Source organism: Etheostoma spectabile, chromosome 9, assembly GCF_008692095.1.
Source record: "Etheostoma spectabile isolate EspeVRDwgs_2016 chromosome 9, UIUC_Espe_1.0, whole genome shotgun sequence".
Classification (NCBI taxonomy): Eukaryota; Metazoa; Chordata; class Actinopteri; order Perciformes; family Percidae; genus Etheostoma; species Etheostoma spectabile.
The window spans coordinates 34610421-34625285 of record NC_045741.1 but is presented as its reverse complement, the minus strand read 5'-3'; the positions used below and the strand labels follow the sequence as shown (position 1 = coordinate 34625285).

The 14865-nt window shown below is 43.6% G+C and overlaps 1 protein-coding gene across 1 annotated transcript; it reads right to left on the bottom strand.

Annotated features, from left to right (window-relative positions):
- Nucleotides 1-117: 117 nt before the first annotated feature.
- ankrd24 (ankyrin repeat domain 24) lies at nt 118-14783 on the bottom strand. The gene is made up of 23 exons (XM_032527013.1): nt 14653-14783; nt 14384-14452; nt 10833-10963; nt 10404-10492; nt 10231-10295; nt 10045-10102; nt 9740-9810; nt 9446-9552; nt 8662-8834; nt 7923-7945; nt 7579-7671; nt 7138-7254; nt 6920-7039; nt 6585-6708; nt 6245-6423; nt 5356-5519; nt 3980-4764; nt 3562-3878; nt 2791-3024; nt 1946-2122; nt 1704-1862; nt 1508-1573; nt 118-560 (listed from the first exon to the last, which is right to left on the bottom strand). The coding sequence occupies exons 2-23, from the start codon at nt 14417-14419 to the stop codon at nt 498-500; spliced, it is 3351 nt and encodes a 1116-aa protein (XP_032382904.1). The 5' UTR covers nt 14420-14452; nt 14653-14783; the 3' UTR covers nt 118-497.
- Between the last annotated feature and the right edge of the window lie 82 nt (nt 14784-14865).

Sequence of the window (14865 nt, the reverse complement as noted above, 5' to 3'; positions counted from 1 at the left end):
AGTGTGTAGAAGTTGTTGTTTTGGAAACCTATTGTGTGTTAAATCTATAGTAGATATGCAATAAGTGAGTTACAAAGAAATAGGATCAACAGCAGAGCAATTTCTTTTTCTTTTTTATTATAACAATATTGTATAAAATCAATAGTCACACCATCAATGTACCTGATTTTTTCTCCTTAATAACCACTCTCTATTTACATGCAATGTCCGCTACCATAAACCCCTGTCCTGTAGGCTGCTGTCATTTAACTTATCCAGCCAAGAAGGCACTCACTTTTTTCACTCTTTGTTTATCAGTCAAGCTACAGCTGTTGTATAAGTTAATGTATTGTACACATGCAGCTATGTCTGAACACAGATTAGTTTTATTTGGCTTCCTAGAGAAATGGTCTCAATGATGCTTTTCCCCACAGGTTGCTGAGCTGGAGCTGCTTCATGTTGACCTGTAAAAGAGCTGGAGGTGGAGAGAGACTTGCAGACGCTACAAAATTTCATTGTCACTGCTGTGACATCCTCAGGATTTGGAGTAGCAGACCCTGAACCTCTTCGTCCATTCGGCCCTGTTGGGCAACACACACACACACACACCAGTGTAAGAAAAGGACATTTCTACATTGTATTCAACATTGGTTCCTTGTTGTTTGAGCCCAAGCAGAGCCCTAATAATGGGATATATAGGTGTACCCACTCATCCTTGCAGATCAGCAGAAATTTGCAGGTTTTGCCAAGGATAGACCCACTAAAGCAGGCTATAAACAACAAAACCTTCATCTGACCTCAATCAAGAGGGGGCAATGGAACTAGATGCCGCCTATCACTCTAGATAGGAGGCTTTTGCAGATTATACAGCTCATCAGATTGCACAGATCTAATGCAGATTGACTGTAACACTATAGGCCTGTTCCAAAGTTTGAAAACAGACCCAGGAAAGAAGTTCTGTGCCCATGGACACCCTGTACGCTGCTCAATGCCAGATGCTCCAGAAAGAGAGATTAGACACACTGGACAGCCTATACCATTTACCCAACCTGCCAAAGAGATAGCACAGCAGTTCTCTTAGAGGTCAACAACACCTGAGCAATCTCTTATTACAACCAACATGACAAAAGAAATAGCTAATGTGTACACCTTAGTTGTGGAATATGATGGTACTGCTAGAATGAGAGAGAGAGAGAGAGAGAGAGAGAGAGAGAGAGAGAGAGAGAAGAGAGAAGAGAGAGAGAGTTGAGCTCCTTTTTCCTGCATTTCTTCTGAAATTCCACCCACTTTTGTCTGGCAAGCACAGATGTTGGACAGATCATTCCTGCTCTTAATTGTCAGCACAAACTCAAATCCAGCAGTCAGTGACCATTCACAATCCACACTACAAGTGGCTGCCCAGCAAGTTGAACACTGACAATTTTATTGATCCAGGCCCCACAAATACACTCACAGGGAAACTTTTTCAGATGTCAGAACAAAAGGTTTAAGCCTTAATTTGCGGCGTGTATGTGTGTATTTAACTCACCTGTACAGCTGCTAGTAAATGTGAACGGTACACAGTCACCACCTGTTTGTGCTTTCTTTCCCAATCCTGCAAAAAGGTCACATAAAATGTTAATATCATATAAGAATTTAAGTGTATGTTTTCATTTTCATAAATAATCGTTGATATATACCGATTTTTGCTCTTCACACAGTGCTAGTAACAATGTTCTCCTTACCTGGAGCTGCTGGGTAAGAATGGCAATCCTGTTCTGCAGTGCCATTTGCTGCCCAGGGTTACCATGATGGGTAGATGAGGAGGAGGTGATGCCCAGAGGAGGTGACAGAGCTCCCAGGGCCTCCTTTAGCCGAAACATCTCCTTGGACAGCTCTGTTATCTGTACGAAGACAGAGACATCAATTTGGCCACCTTAAACGTGCTTCAACAGCAGTTGTTTCAACTGGTTATCCAAACTCTTACCTTGCGGTCCTTCTCCTTGACCAGGCCCTGGGATTCCTGGATGCCCTTGTGGAGCTCCTGGATGTGGCTGGATTGGGCCTGTAATTCGGCTAGCTGCTTCTGCACCGTGGCCAGCTGGGACTCCGCGACCTGCCGCTCACTCTTGTTAAAGAGAGCCTCTCTCTGCACCTGGAATACCTAGACCAGAAAAACAACCAGTGCCTTCTGTCACTTTAGCAAGGCTGTCTATGTTCTAACACATTCAGATGCTCTCTGCTTATATAGAAGACGTTGGAGGCTGATCCAGAAGCACTGAAGTTTAAGATTTAAAGGGGACTTTCAGTTGCTGCTATAATTGATATTGACAGCTTCATACAGACAGAAATACACGCCTGCCTGGTATGAAAAGCCTCTCAACTACTCAACTACTTGTTCTACTTCCTGTTTTATTTTGATAGTGTAGTTTCCTGTCTTGTCTAGTCTTGTCTAGGTTTGCTTTGTGCTTGTCTGATTGTCCTGATTTACCTGACTTCTCACTTGTTCCCCATTACCTCGTTACCTCTAGTATTTAACCCCTTGTTCGCCCGCCTGTCAACACCTCGTCCTTTTGCCGGCTCCTTTAAGTCTCCTTGTTGTGTTTTGCCAGTCTGCCTTTAGGAGTGTCATTAGTAGCTTATAGTGCACATACAACACAAAGCATCAATAAGCACATGAAACACAGACAAACTGAATAGAGAAAGTAATACACATACTGAATAATGAAGAGGCAGTAAAATGGCCTTCATGGAACACAGCTCACTTTGTGGCAGACACAATAACATCTAATGTGTCTACGCATGCACGCACGCACGCACGCACGCACACACCTCAGTGCAAGTCTTCTCATGTTTGCGAGTAAGATCGTTGAAACGGGCTGAGATGGCATTGATCTCGGCCTGCAGAGAGAGCCGCAGAGCCTCATGGTCCTCTTTGGAGATCAGACCCTGTTCTGCAGCCTTCTGGGACTTGAGCTCTCTCAGCTCCATCTCCTTCTCACTCAGAGCCTCCTGAGCCACTGCTGCACTGCTCTCACTGGCCTGCAGGGAGTGCTGGAGCTCTGCCTAAGAGGCAGGAAGCACATGGATGATAAAGATAATGTACAGTCCGACCAGTTAGACTTTACAGCAAAAAGAAATATCCTACATCTTGATTAATCTTACTTAAATCATGTAACAACCCATTGGATTATCAGAAATATGCAACGCAACAAAGCTGAAAACTTTGCTGATCTGCAATGCTATGCTCTTAGTCCTGTTAGGATTAGAATTCTTTCTAGTCCTACTAACAAACTTTCACTAAGTAAAAAAAAACTAGATAATGATTAACATTGTACCACCTTGTCAATCAATACCAGACCACCAACAGCTAAATACAGCTGCTACAAGCAAAAGCTGCTTTCACTTGTGTTTCCCTTTTGAAAAAGCCTCTTCTTAACAGTGGATAATTTATTTTGTTCTAAACTAAATCTCAGTAAAGGGCCAGCCCTTTCGGCCTTCTCTGGATTATTAGATGAATTACGTAAGAGCATGTAGTACAATGAGAAATGGCTTAACATGAAGTAGAAATTTGAGTCTGGAAGATTTGCCATTGCTGCTGACCATGACTTTCTCATGCTCCTCTTTAGGTACGGCATCCTGCATGGCCTGCAGCTGGGCCTCCAGTCTGGCAGCCTGCTCCTCAGCCCAGCCACGACGGGTCTTCTCCTCCTGGAGCTCCTGCAGCGTCTGAGCTAGCTGTTCTGACACTGCAGACAGCGCCTCCTTATGTTTTGAGAGTGGAACTGCGTCTTTCAGCTGTAGGGCGTCCTGTGCGCGGCCCTCCTGCTCAGCACACAGACAGTCCAGAGCCTGGGCTGCTTCCTGCCTCGCCACCTCCAGTTCTTCTCTCACTGCGGCCATGGTGCGTCTGGAGTGCTCTGATTGGACAGAGGCATGATCATTCACAAAATGGACAGGAAAGTCTATAATGTTAAATTTGAATTTCTTATTTTAAGTAAACAAAAACAACACTGCAAACCTGACATGCCTGAGGGCTCTGAGCTCTCTGAGTGTTCCTCCTCTTCCTCCTCCTCTTCTTCAACTGCGCGTGGAGGAGGCCTGAGTCTCTCCAGATCCAGGAGAGCATTGTTGAGCCTTCGAGCCACGTCCGCCCTCTCCCTGGCCAGCTGCTCACACTGGAGACCCAGAGTCACCTGCACCTCCTCCAACTCCGAGCGAGGCACACACTTTCTCAGCTCCCCCTCTAGCTCTCCCACACGCTCCTGGAGACGACGGACCTGATCTCCATCTCCTGCTGCTCCTTCCTCTTTCCCCGACGTCTTGCTCTTTGCCAGGGCTGCCTCCAACTCAGCCACTTTGTCACGGAGGCCCTTCACTGTTTCTGTCTCTTCTCCTTCGTCGCCTTTCTCGCCGTCTTCTTTAGTAGACTCTCTCTGGGACAGAGCAGCACTGAGTTCCTCTACTTTCTCCGTCAGCTGTTTGATTGTGTCACTGTCCTGGCTGCTCTGACCGCCTGCCTCACCCTGTGTTTTAGCTAGCTCCTCCTCTAGCTCCGTCACCCTCGTTCTCAGCTGCTGTGCCTCCTGGCTCAGAGACCCCTCTGGAGCCCCAGCACCAGCACCTGCTGCGGCAGTTTCCCCTTCACCACACTCCACCGAAAGCACCCCAAGGCTCATCTGCTCCTTCAGCTCCTCCAGCTCAGACTGGGAGGAGGCCAACTGCTCCTTAAGCCCTCGCAACTTTTCTTTCAGATCCTTCAAACTCTCTGCATCAGCACATCCTTCCTGAGACTTCTCATCCCCACTGCAGAACAAGACAAGAGTTAATACTCTTTCATGCAGTAACTCAAACAATAAAAACATCATATCATATTTCCAGTACTGATCAATATGTAGATAATATCCTGGAATAACAAACTATGATTGAGTACAGAAGATTTCAGAAAATACAGAAAATTGGCCATCACAGTTTCTTGAAGCAGACTGTGACATTTTCAAATTGCTTGATTTGTCCAACAAACAGTCCAAACCCCAAAAGATATTTAATTTACAAAAATATAAAGAGAGAAATGTATTAAATGCTGTTATTTGCAAAGGTAAAACAAACAAATATTTGGACTTTTAACACACATTAAACCTATTATTATTGAAGCCTACAACTGCAACCTTTGATAATACAAATACACTTATATATTCCTCATTCTAGCTGTTAAACAACAAAGATAAAAAAAAGAAAAAAGAATTATAATGTAATGGAGGTCAAGACACCCTCACATACATGATGTCATGATGCAAAGGTATGCACATCATTATAAAGGCCTGATCTAATACAGTAGTGTTGTGTGAATGTCATCTGTGATGGCCTCTTCAGTTTGTATCAATTGAGCAATCTTACCCCTCCTCTGCCACGCTGGAGGCCTCGTATGAAGCCTGGGCCTGAGAGAAGCGCTCCTGAAGGGCTTCAAACTCCTTCCTCAGGGTCTCATACTGAACTATGGGGACAAAGTCCGAGCTGGATGTCTGCATGTCTGTTTCATCCTTCTCAAACATCTCCAGCATCTGTGCACAACACATAGATAATTAAAGTACCTTATTGAGGTTGTATTCACAGGCTAAACAGTACTAGTAAACTGACCCTTATGTGTGAAATTGGTGGAGCTGCCCTTTAATTAACTTAAGTGAGTATAGGTTATGGCATCTTCAAAGCAGGAGGTTTTGGTTCTACTTTACTCTCTCTTTGCACTCATATCAGACCCTAGATGTCACACTTTCCTGTCTGGCCCTTTTTCACACAGCAGGGCGGGATTGAAGTTCTGGCCTAGGTCGATGCTATTCATACAATAGTGAACAAACCATAACCATAACAGAATTCTAAGCCCTTCATCCAGCATGACCCAGTTAGAGAAGAATGTATACAAAATGACCCCATATCTGCATCTGATGCTGTTCGCTTTTATCCTTTTTTGCTTTTTTCACTCATGAACCAGCATCTTTATTTAATAATCACTATTATGTATCATCTCTAAAGAGGCCTGGGACTGTGTGTGTTTGTGTGTGTGTGTGTGTGTGTGTGTGTGTGTGTGTGTGTGTGTGTGTGTGTGTGTGTGTGTGTGTGTGTGTGGTGTGTGTGTGTGTGTGAGTGAGTGAACGAGAGAGAAAGAGAGATTGTTTGTGTGTGTTTATGTTAGTTGAATGAGTTTTTTGCAGTTTATATGCGTGATTGGGCTTACATGCGTTCATACATTGGGTTTGTATTTGTGCATTTGTACTCTCCCTGACCTTACCTGCACTTTGAGAGCTAGTTCAGAGTTGTGTAAGGTAAGTTCCTCTATTTGTTTGCGCAGCTCAGCAACAGTTCCCGGGTCTCCGGGGACAGGGGAGGGGTCGGCCGAGTCTGCGTCTCTTTTGGAAGTGGCCTCATCCTGAGCAGGCGAGGCTCTGGAGCGCTTGGAGAGCAGCATCTCTAAAGGGAAAGTTAAAGAGAAACCAACAGTAAAAAAATAAGTCTGTGTAATAAATCAACTCCTGATGGGACAGACACACACAGGAAGTGGTTTCACATGTATAGAAGAACATGCATGCTCTCTGCCAGGGCCTTGGAAGTAGAGAGAGTAGATTGCATACCTGGGAAGTCAAACATTTCATCCATGTCCTCAGCGGCCCCAATACCATGGCCTCCCTTCAGCTCCTCAAGCAGCTTATCTCTCTCTGCCTCTGCCTCTTCTAGACGCTGCTTTAGTTGAGACAACTAGAGTACACACACACACACACACAAACACACAGTAAGGTAAAAACGGTGGTTATAACAAGCAAACCTCAGTCTTCACAATAACATTGTTTTCTCTAATAAAGATACATATACACAGAGCTCTAGTGAGGCATAGGTTTACATAAAATCATGAAACATTTTGCAGAGACATAAATAACAATGGGCGTTTGCACCGCCTGCAGTGCAGTACCTCCTCCAAGGCAGAGAGGGCGCTCTGTTGTTGCTGCTCCAACGCTTTGATCTTCTGGAGCAGACGGCCTCTCTCCAGACGCAGCCGTCGGATCTCCTCAAACACCTCCTCATCTTCTGGCTTACACAGACAACCAAAAGAAATATGAAACCCTGATAAAGTCTGCATTCCATGTAATATGAAGGACAAACAGTTACTATAACTAAACAAAAGCTAACCTGGGCTGATTGCTGTGTATCTGGAGGCTGGGGAGAGGGAGAAGAAGGCTGGGGCTCAGGGGTCTGGGCACGTGGAGCAGGACTCCGGGGATGTGGAGAAGGCGGCAAACCCTGGATCTTTGTGATGGGAAAACAGAATAAAATGAATCATTGTTAGTTATCAAAGACACAATTCTCAATTCCCTTTAGTTAATTTGTCAAGATGCAGCGTTGTACTACAGAGATCCTACCAAAGGAAAAAATGTCAAATTAGCATAATTATGGACACTCTTGTTTGCTTTAACGTAGTAGTAGTAGTACTAGTAGACAGTGCTTCTTTTTATGAGGTTGCAAACTGATGATAGGTGAATGTACTGTACAAGCTAACAATACCGTAAGGCTGGCCTCTACTTGTGAGGGGGGGGAAGTGTTTTTTGAACACTCAGATGTTTCTCACAGTACCTGCAAAGAAGAGCGGGGCGGTGGAGGAGCTTTCCGTTTGCGGGGGGTAGTGCCCCCTTGGACTGATGAGGTGCCTGAGGGGACTTGGGGGGGCTGCATGGGGGTGGGAGGGGGATCACAGACAAGCAGAGGTCAAGCTCAACATAAAACCGGAAAATAGAGGAAACTAAGATGAGAGTAAGAGAGAGGGTCAGCAACAAAGGGGAATGGAAGACAATGAAAAGAAAGCGGCAAACAAAAACAATGACCTCATATTGGAAAACATGCACAATGGGATCGGCCAAGGCGGGCCATGATCTCATTTGATGGAGCGAGTGATCCAACATACAGCTATGCAACATTACCTCCTCGCCTGTGCCCTCAGGAGCTACGAATGCAATGGGAAAGAGACACACAGCAAGACACTTTAACCTCAAAAGCAATAAAGTTCAGCACACAGCTAGAGGTGAATGTGAATATGAATATGTGCACATACACATGTATATATACAATACACTTCTTGCCACTTTTCTAACATGTAGCTTATATAAGTACCATCCATGTTTCTTGTAGTAAATCCACCAAAATCGCAACCCAAAGTCGCTTAATGTGGTCAAGCATCACATGCACACCAAATTCTCTCCTTCATCTCCTTTTCAAACTAGCTGCACATCTGTTTTCCATTTGTCAGCAATATCTTCGTTGGAAGATAAAAGTGGAACAAAGCATTCGTTTTTTTTTTTAAACCCCACTTTACAATCACAGCCAGCTGTCCTCCTGATCCAATTCCTCTTATTACAGTTGTTTCTTAGAGGAGCAGAGACAGAGCCAAGATCCAAAGCAGCACTCAAACAGAAGCCATTAATTGAGTCTGATGATGTGTTAGATGTAGTTGCCATGTGTTTCACATGAATACTTTTTATTTTTTTAAATAACTGCTGTCACAACCGGTTTTGTTTGTTCTGCTTGGTTTAACAAAACTAAAATTTGATTCAGGATGATACGATAAAAGGAAAGAGTTTTTTTGTCAAAAGAGCCTTGTGAGATCTTGAGAATAGCTTCTATACCTCCAAGTGAAGAAAAACTTCGGACCTCATACTATACCTTGAGGTGCTCCATCTTGCAATGTTTGCATGATGCGTTGGTTTCCTGTGGTTACACTGTAGTTGGTGGCTTTGTGTCCAAGGGCGTCAACCAGCTGTGTGTTGGCCCCGCCTCTCAGTAGAGCTTCCACGGTGTCAACACTGTCACTCTCACACGCCAGCATCAATGCAGACCTGCGATTTCAAACAAAATATCATAGTACAACAGGAAAAAACTAGTAATGCAGTACAATCACATACATCAATTTTAGATTCATTGGCCATTTCAAATTGATAGATCATCGCCACGTCAATCAGTAAAAACATTTAGTATGCTTAAACTCTATTTTCACTTTGGTCAAGGATTCCAAAGATACCAATCCGGTTGTGATTCAGGATGAACTGCAACACAAGACATTGAAATGTTTCCCTTTGACGTGATGATGCGGCCTGAAAAAAGGCCTCTAATCATCCCCTCAAGGAAATATCCAAAGCCAAACGGAAAGCTCCTGACCTTCATCCTTTCAAATCTACCCCACAGACTGCAGACTTTCTATGGGAATCCTTCCTGCATCCTGACCCAGACAACCCCACTGCTGTGAGAATAATCCTGCAGAGGTTTCTTGGTTCTATCTTGGCTAAGAAGGCTTTTTCATGCCCCACTCTGCCCCAGCAGGCCTACCACATTCTGTCATTCCATCTGTCAAAGCTTCAGCAGCAGATACAAGAGGTTAAATCCAGAGCCAGTGGTCCTCATCAAACCCTGACTGCCACGCACAAGACGAGCTTCAGAAACAGTCCAGTACCTTCCCTGGTTGTCCTGAATGTTTGCATTGGCACCTCGACCCAACAGAAAGACACACAGCTCCACTCTGCTCATCTGAGCTGCTAAGATCAAAGGGGTGGCCCCGTCCTAACAGAGGGATGCACACGATTATTCAAACATCATGGAGCATACACAAACATTTGACAGTGTTAGTACTAGATAGGAACAGAGGAAAATAAACAATAAATCACTAAATATCATGTATTTGTTCATCTCACATAATTCAAAATAATGTAATCCAAAATGCTGTAAATAAACCTCAAACTCAGTTTACCCCATCCTGGACGTCCAAAGTGGCTTTAAAATCCCACAGAGTCTCAGAGCAGGACAAGCAGCCACTGATCGCTACAGGAAATAATCAGAATTATGGTTAATATTAAAGGTTTACATACAGTATATACTTACATCATGAAATGCATGATAATATGTTTTTTGTTAGGTAAGCTGTTAAGCGTTTCTTTACATCTGTTTACTTTTAATACTTGAAATATGTTGGATGAGATCTATGAGAGGTCGTTTGGGAAGCAAAGTTATGTTAAGTGACCAAACTGGTGTCATTTTTTAGTTCTGAAATGTTACCTGCATGATGAAGTGGTGTCCGACCAATGCTGTCGGTGCAATCGACCACTAATCTCTCCTGTCAAGTCAAAAAGAAACAACAGGATAAAGCATTTGTAAAATATGCCGTCTTAAAATTCATGCTTGCATAATACCTTTTAAATTTAACAGTATTTGTTGGTTAACCTGTTAATGCTGTCATTTTACCTGTAGGAGTCTCTTTAAACACTCTGATTGGCCATTCTTGGCTGCGAGGTGAAGGGCGCTGAAGCCTGCAATCAGTCATAAAACAGATATTTATATACAATCCATGACACGTGTGAGATTCAACAGCCTTGGCTTATAAGATAAAACTTTTATTCAATATTAAAATACCCTACCAGCGCCATCAGTGACGTTGACGTCTGCTCCATGAGAGATGATGACCTCCAGACATTCCAGCCGGCCTCGCGATGCACAGAGGTGGAACCTGCCAGACGGATGAAGGACAATACATGTCACTAGAGATTCCATTCAAAATGTCTGATCCAAGAGAATGGCTCAACTGCTGATTCCACTTTTAACTTTAGTTTGAGTTCAAGAGAATGAAGGCAATACGCTGTACCATTCACCAAAAAAGGATCAAGGAAAAAAAAGACAAAGAATTGGATCAATAAGCAGTATTCATAGTGGTATAAGTGGAAATAGTACCAATCTTTCAGTGCCAAACAATAATGGGTAGACTGGAAAGGAATATAAACTTAATGCAATTACTTCTAGTAAATGAATTCCTTCTCATGACTAATAAAAACATTAGGCGCCCAACTTACGCTGACTTGCCCTCGGCATCCAGCTTGGTGGGACAGAGGCCTTTTTTGACGATGAGTGCCGAGACTTTGTCGGGCTCATTCTGCTCCACAGCCTGCAGGAGCCTCTCATCACTCTTACTCCAGTCCTGACTCTGAGGGGGCCAAGTCAGAGAACAGGTCACCACCCTGAACTGCCCCAATGGAAACTAATACCACACTGCATATCTCATAACAAACAAAACAATAGATGACTGGGCAGCTGAAATAAATACAGTGGGGTCAAAAAGTATTTAGTCAGCCACTGATTGTGCAAGTTCTTCTATTTAGAAATATGAGAGAGGTCTGTAATTTTCATCATAGGTACACTTCAACTATGAGAGACAAAATGAGAAAAAAATCCAGGAAATCACATTGTAGACTTTTTAAAGAATTTATTTGTAAATTATGGTGGAAAATAAGTATTTGGTCACCCACAAACAAGCAAGATTTCTGGCTCTTACAGACCTGTAATTTCTTCTATAAGAAGCTCTTCTGTCGTCCACTCATTACCTGTATTTATGCCACCTGTTTGAATTTGTTATCTGTATAAAAGACACCTGTCCACAGCCTCAAACAGTCAGACTCCAAACTCAACCATGGCCAACACCAAAGAGCTGTCGAAGGACACCAAGAAGAAAATTGTAGACCTGCACCAGACTGGGAAGAGTGAATCTACAATAGGCAAGCAGGTTGGTATGAATAAATCAACTCTGGGAGCAATTGTAAGAAAATGGAAGACATACAAGACCATTGATAATCTCTCTCGATCTGGGGCTCCACACAAGATCTCATCCCGTGGGGTCAAAATGATCATGAGAACGTTGAACAAAAAGCCCAGAACTACACGGAGGGACCAAAGTAACAAAGGATACCATCAGTAGCACTACGCCGAGAGGAACTCCAATCCTGCAGTGAAGGCGTGTCCCCCTGCTTAAGCCGGTACATGTCCAGGCCTGTCTGAAGTTTGCCAGGGAGCATATGGATGATCAAGAAGAGGATTGGGAGACTATCATGTGGTCAGATTAAACCCAAATGGAACTTTTTGGTAAAAACTAAACTTGTCGTGTTTGGAGGAAGAAGACTGCAGAGTTGCATCCCAAGAACACTATACCTACAGTGAAGCATGGGGGAGGAAACATCATGGTTTGGGGCTGCTTTTCTGCAAAGGAGACAGGAAAACTGATCTGTGTTAAGGGAAGACTGAACAGGGCCATGTATCGTGAGATTTTAAGCCAAAACCTCCCATCAGTGACAGCCCTGAAGATGGAACATGGCTGGGTCTTCCAGCATGACATTGATCCCAAACACACCGCTCAAGCAATGAGCATTTCAAGGTCCTGGAGTGGCCTAGCCAGTCTCCAGACCTCAACCCCATAGAAAATTTGTGGAGGGAGTTGAAGGTCCGTGTTGCCCAGCGACAGCCCCAAAACATCACTGTTGACATCCATGCAGGAGATCTGCATGGAGGAATGGGCCAACATACCAGCTACAGTGTGTGTGCAAACCAGGAAACGTTTGACCTCTGTCATTGCCAACAAAGGTAATGTTAGAAAGTATTAAGTTGAACTTTTGTTATTGACCAAATACTTATTTTCCACCATAATTTATTAATCCTCTGAAACTCCTACAATGTGATTTCCTAGTATTTTTTTTTTTTTTCTCCCTCATTTTTGTCTCACATAGTTAAGTGTACTTTTGATGACAATTAGAGACCTCATGTTTCCTAAGTAGGAGAATTTGCACAATCAGTGGCTGACTAAATACTTTTTGGCCCCACTGTAATGCAATGAGGTACAAGTTTTATGAGCCAAAATAAACTACTTTTAAGACATTAAGAAATATAAAAAAAAGGATATTTCCTTTCCTGTGATTAGTGAGATAGAGAAGATACCTACTGGTAGTGGCAGCAGGCTGAAACAAGGACAGAGCCGCTTCATCAGGCTAAAAACTGGCTGCTGAGGATCCATACCGCTAGCAGTGCATCACACATACACACACAACTAAATCCAGCTCCAAAGAACCAAGCCACCGCTGTGTCCTTGCTGATAATACACACTGCCGCTGGGCTACATAACAAATCTACACAGTAACATTAGATACTGTAGCTTTCTACCAGATACCCTTTAGAGGTCACAGTAACATCATAGTAGAGATTTAATGTACATACCGGAGAATTTATGCTATCCTAAAAATCACACCCCCAATGAAATTGAATAGCTTGCCACACAGAAACTCTCTCTCTTTCGCTCTCTCTCACACACACACACACACAGTAGTACTGCTACATGCTGTCCTCACAACATCTCCCTGTGCAGTGCTCCCGTTCCGCATCCAAAACGCTACCCCATCATCCTGCCTCGGCTGCTAGCAGGGACATAGCCAGTCTGTCCACTACACCTCATACACTGCACTCTTTAATTTCCTCACTGGCCTCCTTTCTCTAACCTAATTATTTCTCAGCAGCCTTCTTCTCTGTAGCAGGCGTCCTCTTTCTCCACAATAGTTTTTTGTCAGGTCCTGCACGGTACCCCCCTGGCAGCGTCATACTGTAGATCTGTTTCTCTGCAGTTACAGAGCAGGGCCTGTGTGATGTGTGGACTCAGCAAAAAGAAGGAGAAACAAGCTGGCTCTCTTCTGCCAGTTTGAAAGGCCATTTACGGGGCAGAGGGGACATCATGAGACACATGGACAAGCAGAAATCTAGTCTCTTAGGCAATGGGGAGGTTTATGTGTGTGGGAAACCCTGGGAGATATATGCATGATATGTATTAATCTATCTGTCCATCTGACGGTTGGACTATAACAATAATATTATTATAAGACACAACGTCACTGAGTGGCTATTAAGTGAAACTACTCATCTAAGGGGATCGCCCTCCACTGTTGTTGTGTAACACTATCAAGGACTAGTCACTAACCAGGACCCAAACGCTCAGACCACATTGTAGAGCCAGCGGTTGCTATTGTATCTGCTTCTACCAGTGCTGCAAGGTCACTGACCCCAGTATGTCAACCTTTAATTTCAATTTTCAATTTTATTTATTTATAGTATCAATTCTTAACAAGCAAGTGGCTACTTGGAGCAGGCCAAAAAATAGAATCTTAAAAATACAGTACATTAGGAAAACTCACTTACAGTTACAAGCCCTTTAGAGGAGTATATAGGGATGATAGCATGCACGTGTGAATAATTGAAGGCTACCTGAGATCACTGGTTATAGCAGCTGTCTGGAGACAGCCCTGCTGTCCTGCTGCTGCTCAGTGACACTGAATCCCAGTGCTCCTCAGACACACACACACACACACACACACACACACACACACACACACACACACACACACACACACACACACACAAACCTGGGATCTATATAAATGACTGTATAATTTGGAGCAGGTGAACACTGTAATATTAGGTTAAAACACAGCTTGGTATGGCTTATAGCTCTAAATAGCTTGTAGCAAACAGGTGTACTATTTTTAAATACATTCAATTATAAAGCTCCACATGCCCTACAACAGATGGCTCTTACCTCAGTTTTTTTAAACTTTGCCTTCAGACTCTTCATAATGGATAGAGGGCCTCTGTCTAAACAGGAACACTACAATAAATAAGCAAAAACAACAACTTGAGTGTCATTATAAGTGACCCATTATTTAGTCATCAACAGTGGTCCCAGCAACATGTGGGTGCACTAATATTTTTAAGAAATCATAACGAATGTACCAACGCCAGACTAACATAAACATAAATGCCGTTATTGCAGTCACATGTATAAAGTGACATGCAAAAACAGCCTACCTGTGGAGGAAAAGTCCAGGTCCAGGTGAGAGTTTTCTCTGTCCCATCAGCAGCTCACAGCAAAATACTGGAGTCACTGCGCTGGCTGGCGGACAGCACGGATGCATCCCGCCCCAATCGTAAATCAACCAATCAGCAATGCGCAAAAACGCCGGATCAACGTTTGATTGGCGATGATGGATGAAAACCGTCTCTGTCGCGTGCAGCACTGAG

Excerpts from the sequence above, each read along its gene's own strand:
- ankrd24 (XM_032527013.1), bottom strand. The coding sequence starts at position 14,419 with ATGAAGAGTCTGAAGGCAAAGTTTAAAAAAACTGAG. Across the intron at positions 8,835-9,445 it reads ATTCAGGACAACCAGGGAAG|GTCTGCATTGATGCTGGCGT; the intron begins GTACTGGACTGT and ends TTGAAATCGCAG. Across the intron at positions 3,879-3,979 it reads AGAGCCCTCAGGCATGTCAG|AGCACTCCAGACGCACCATG; the intron begins GTTTGCAGTGTT and ends CTGTCCAATCAG.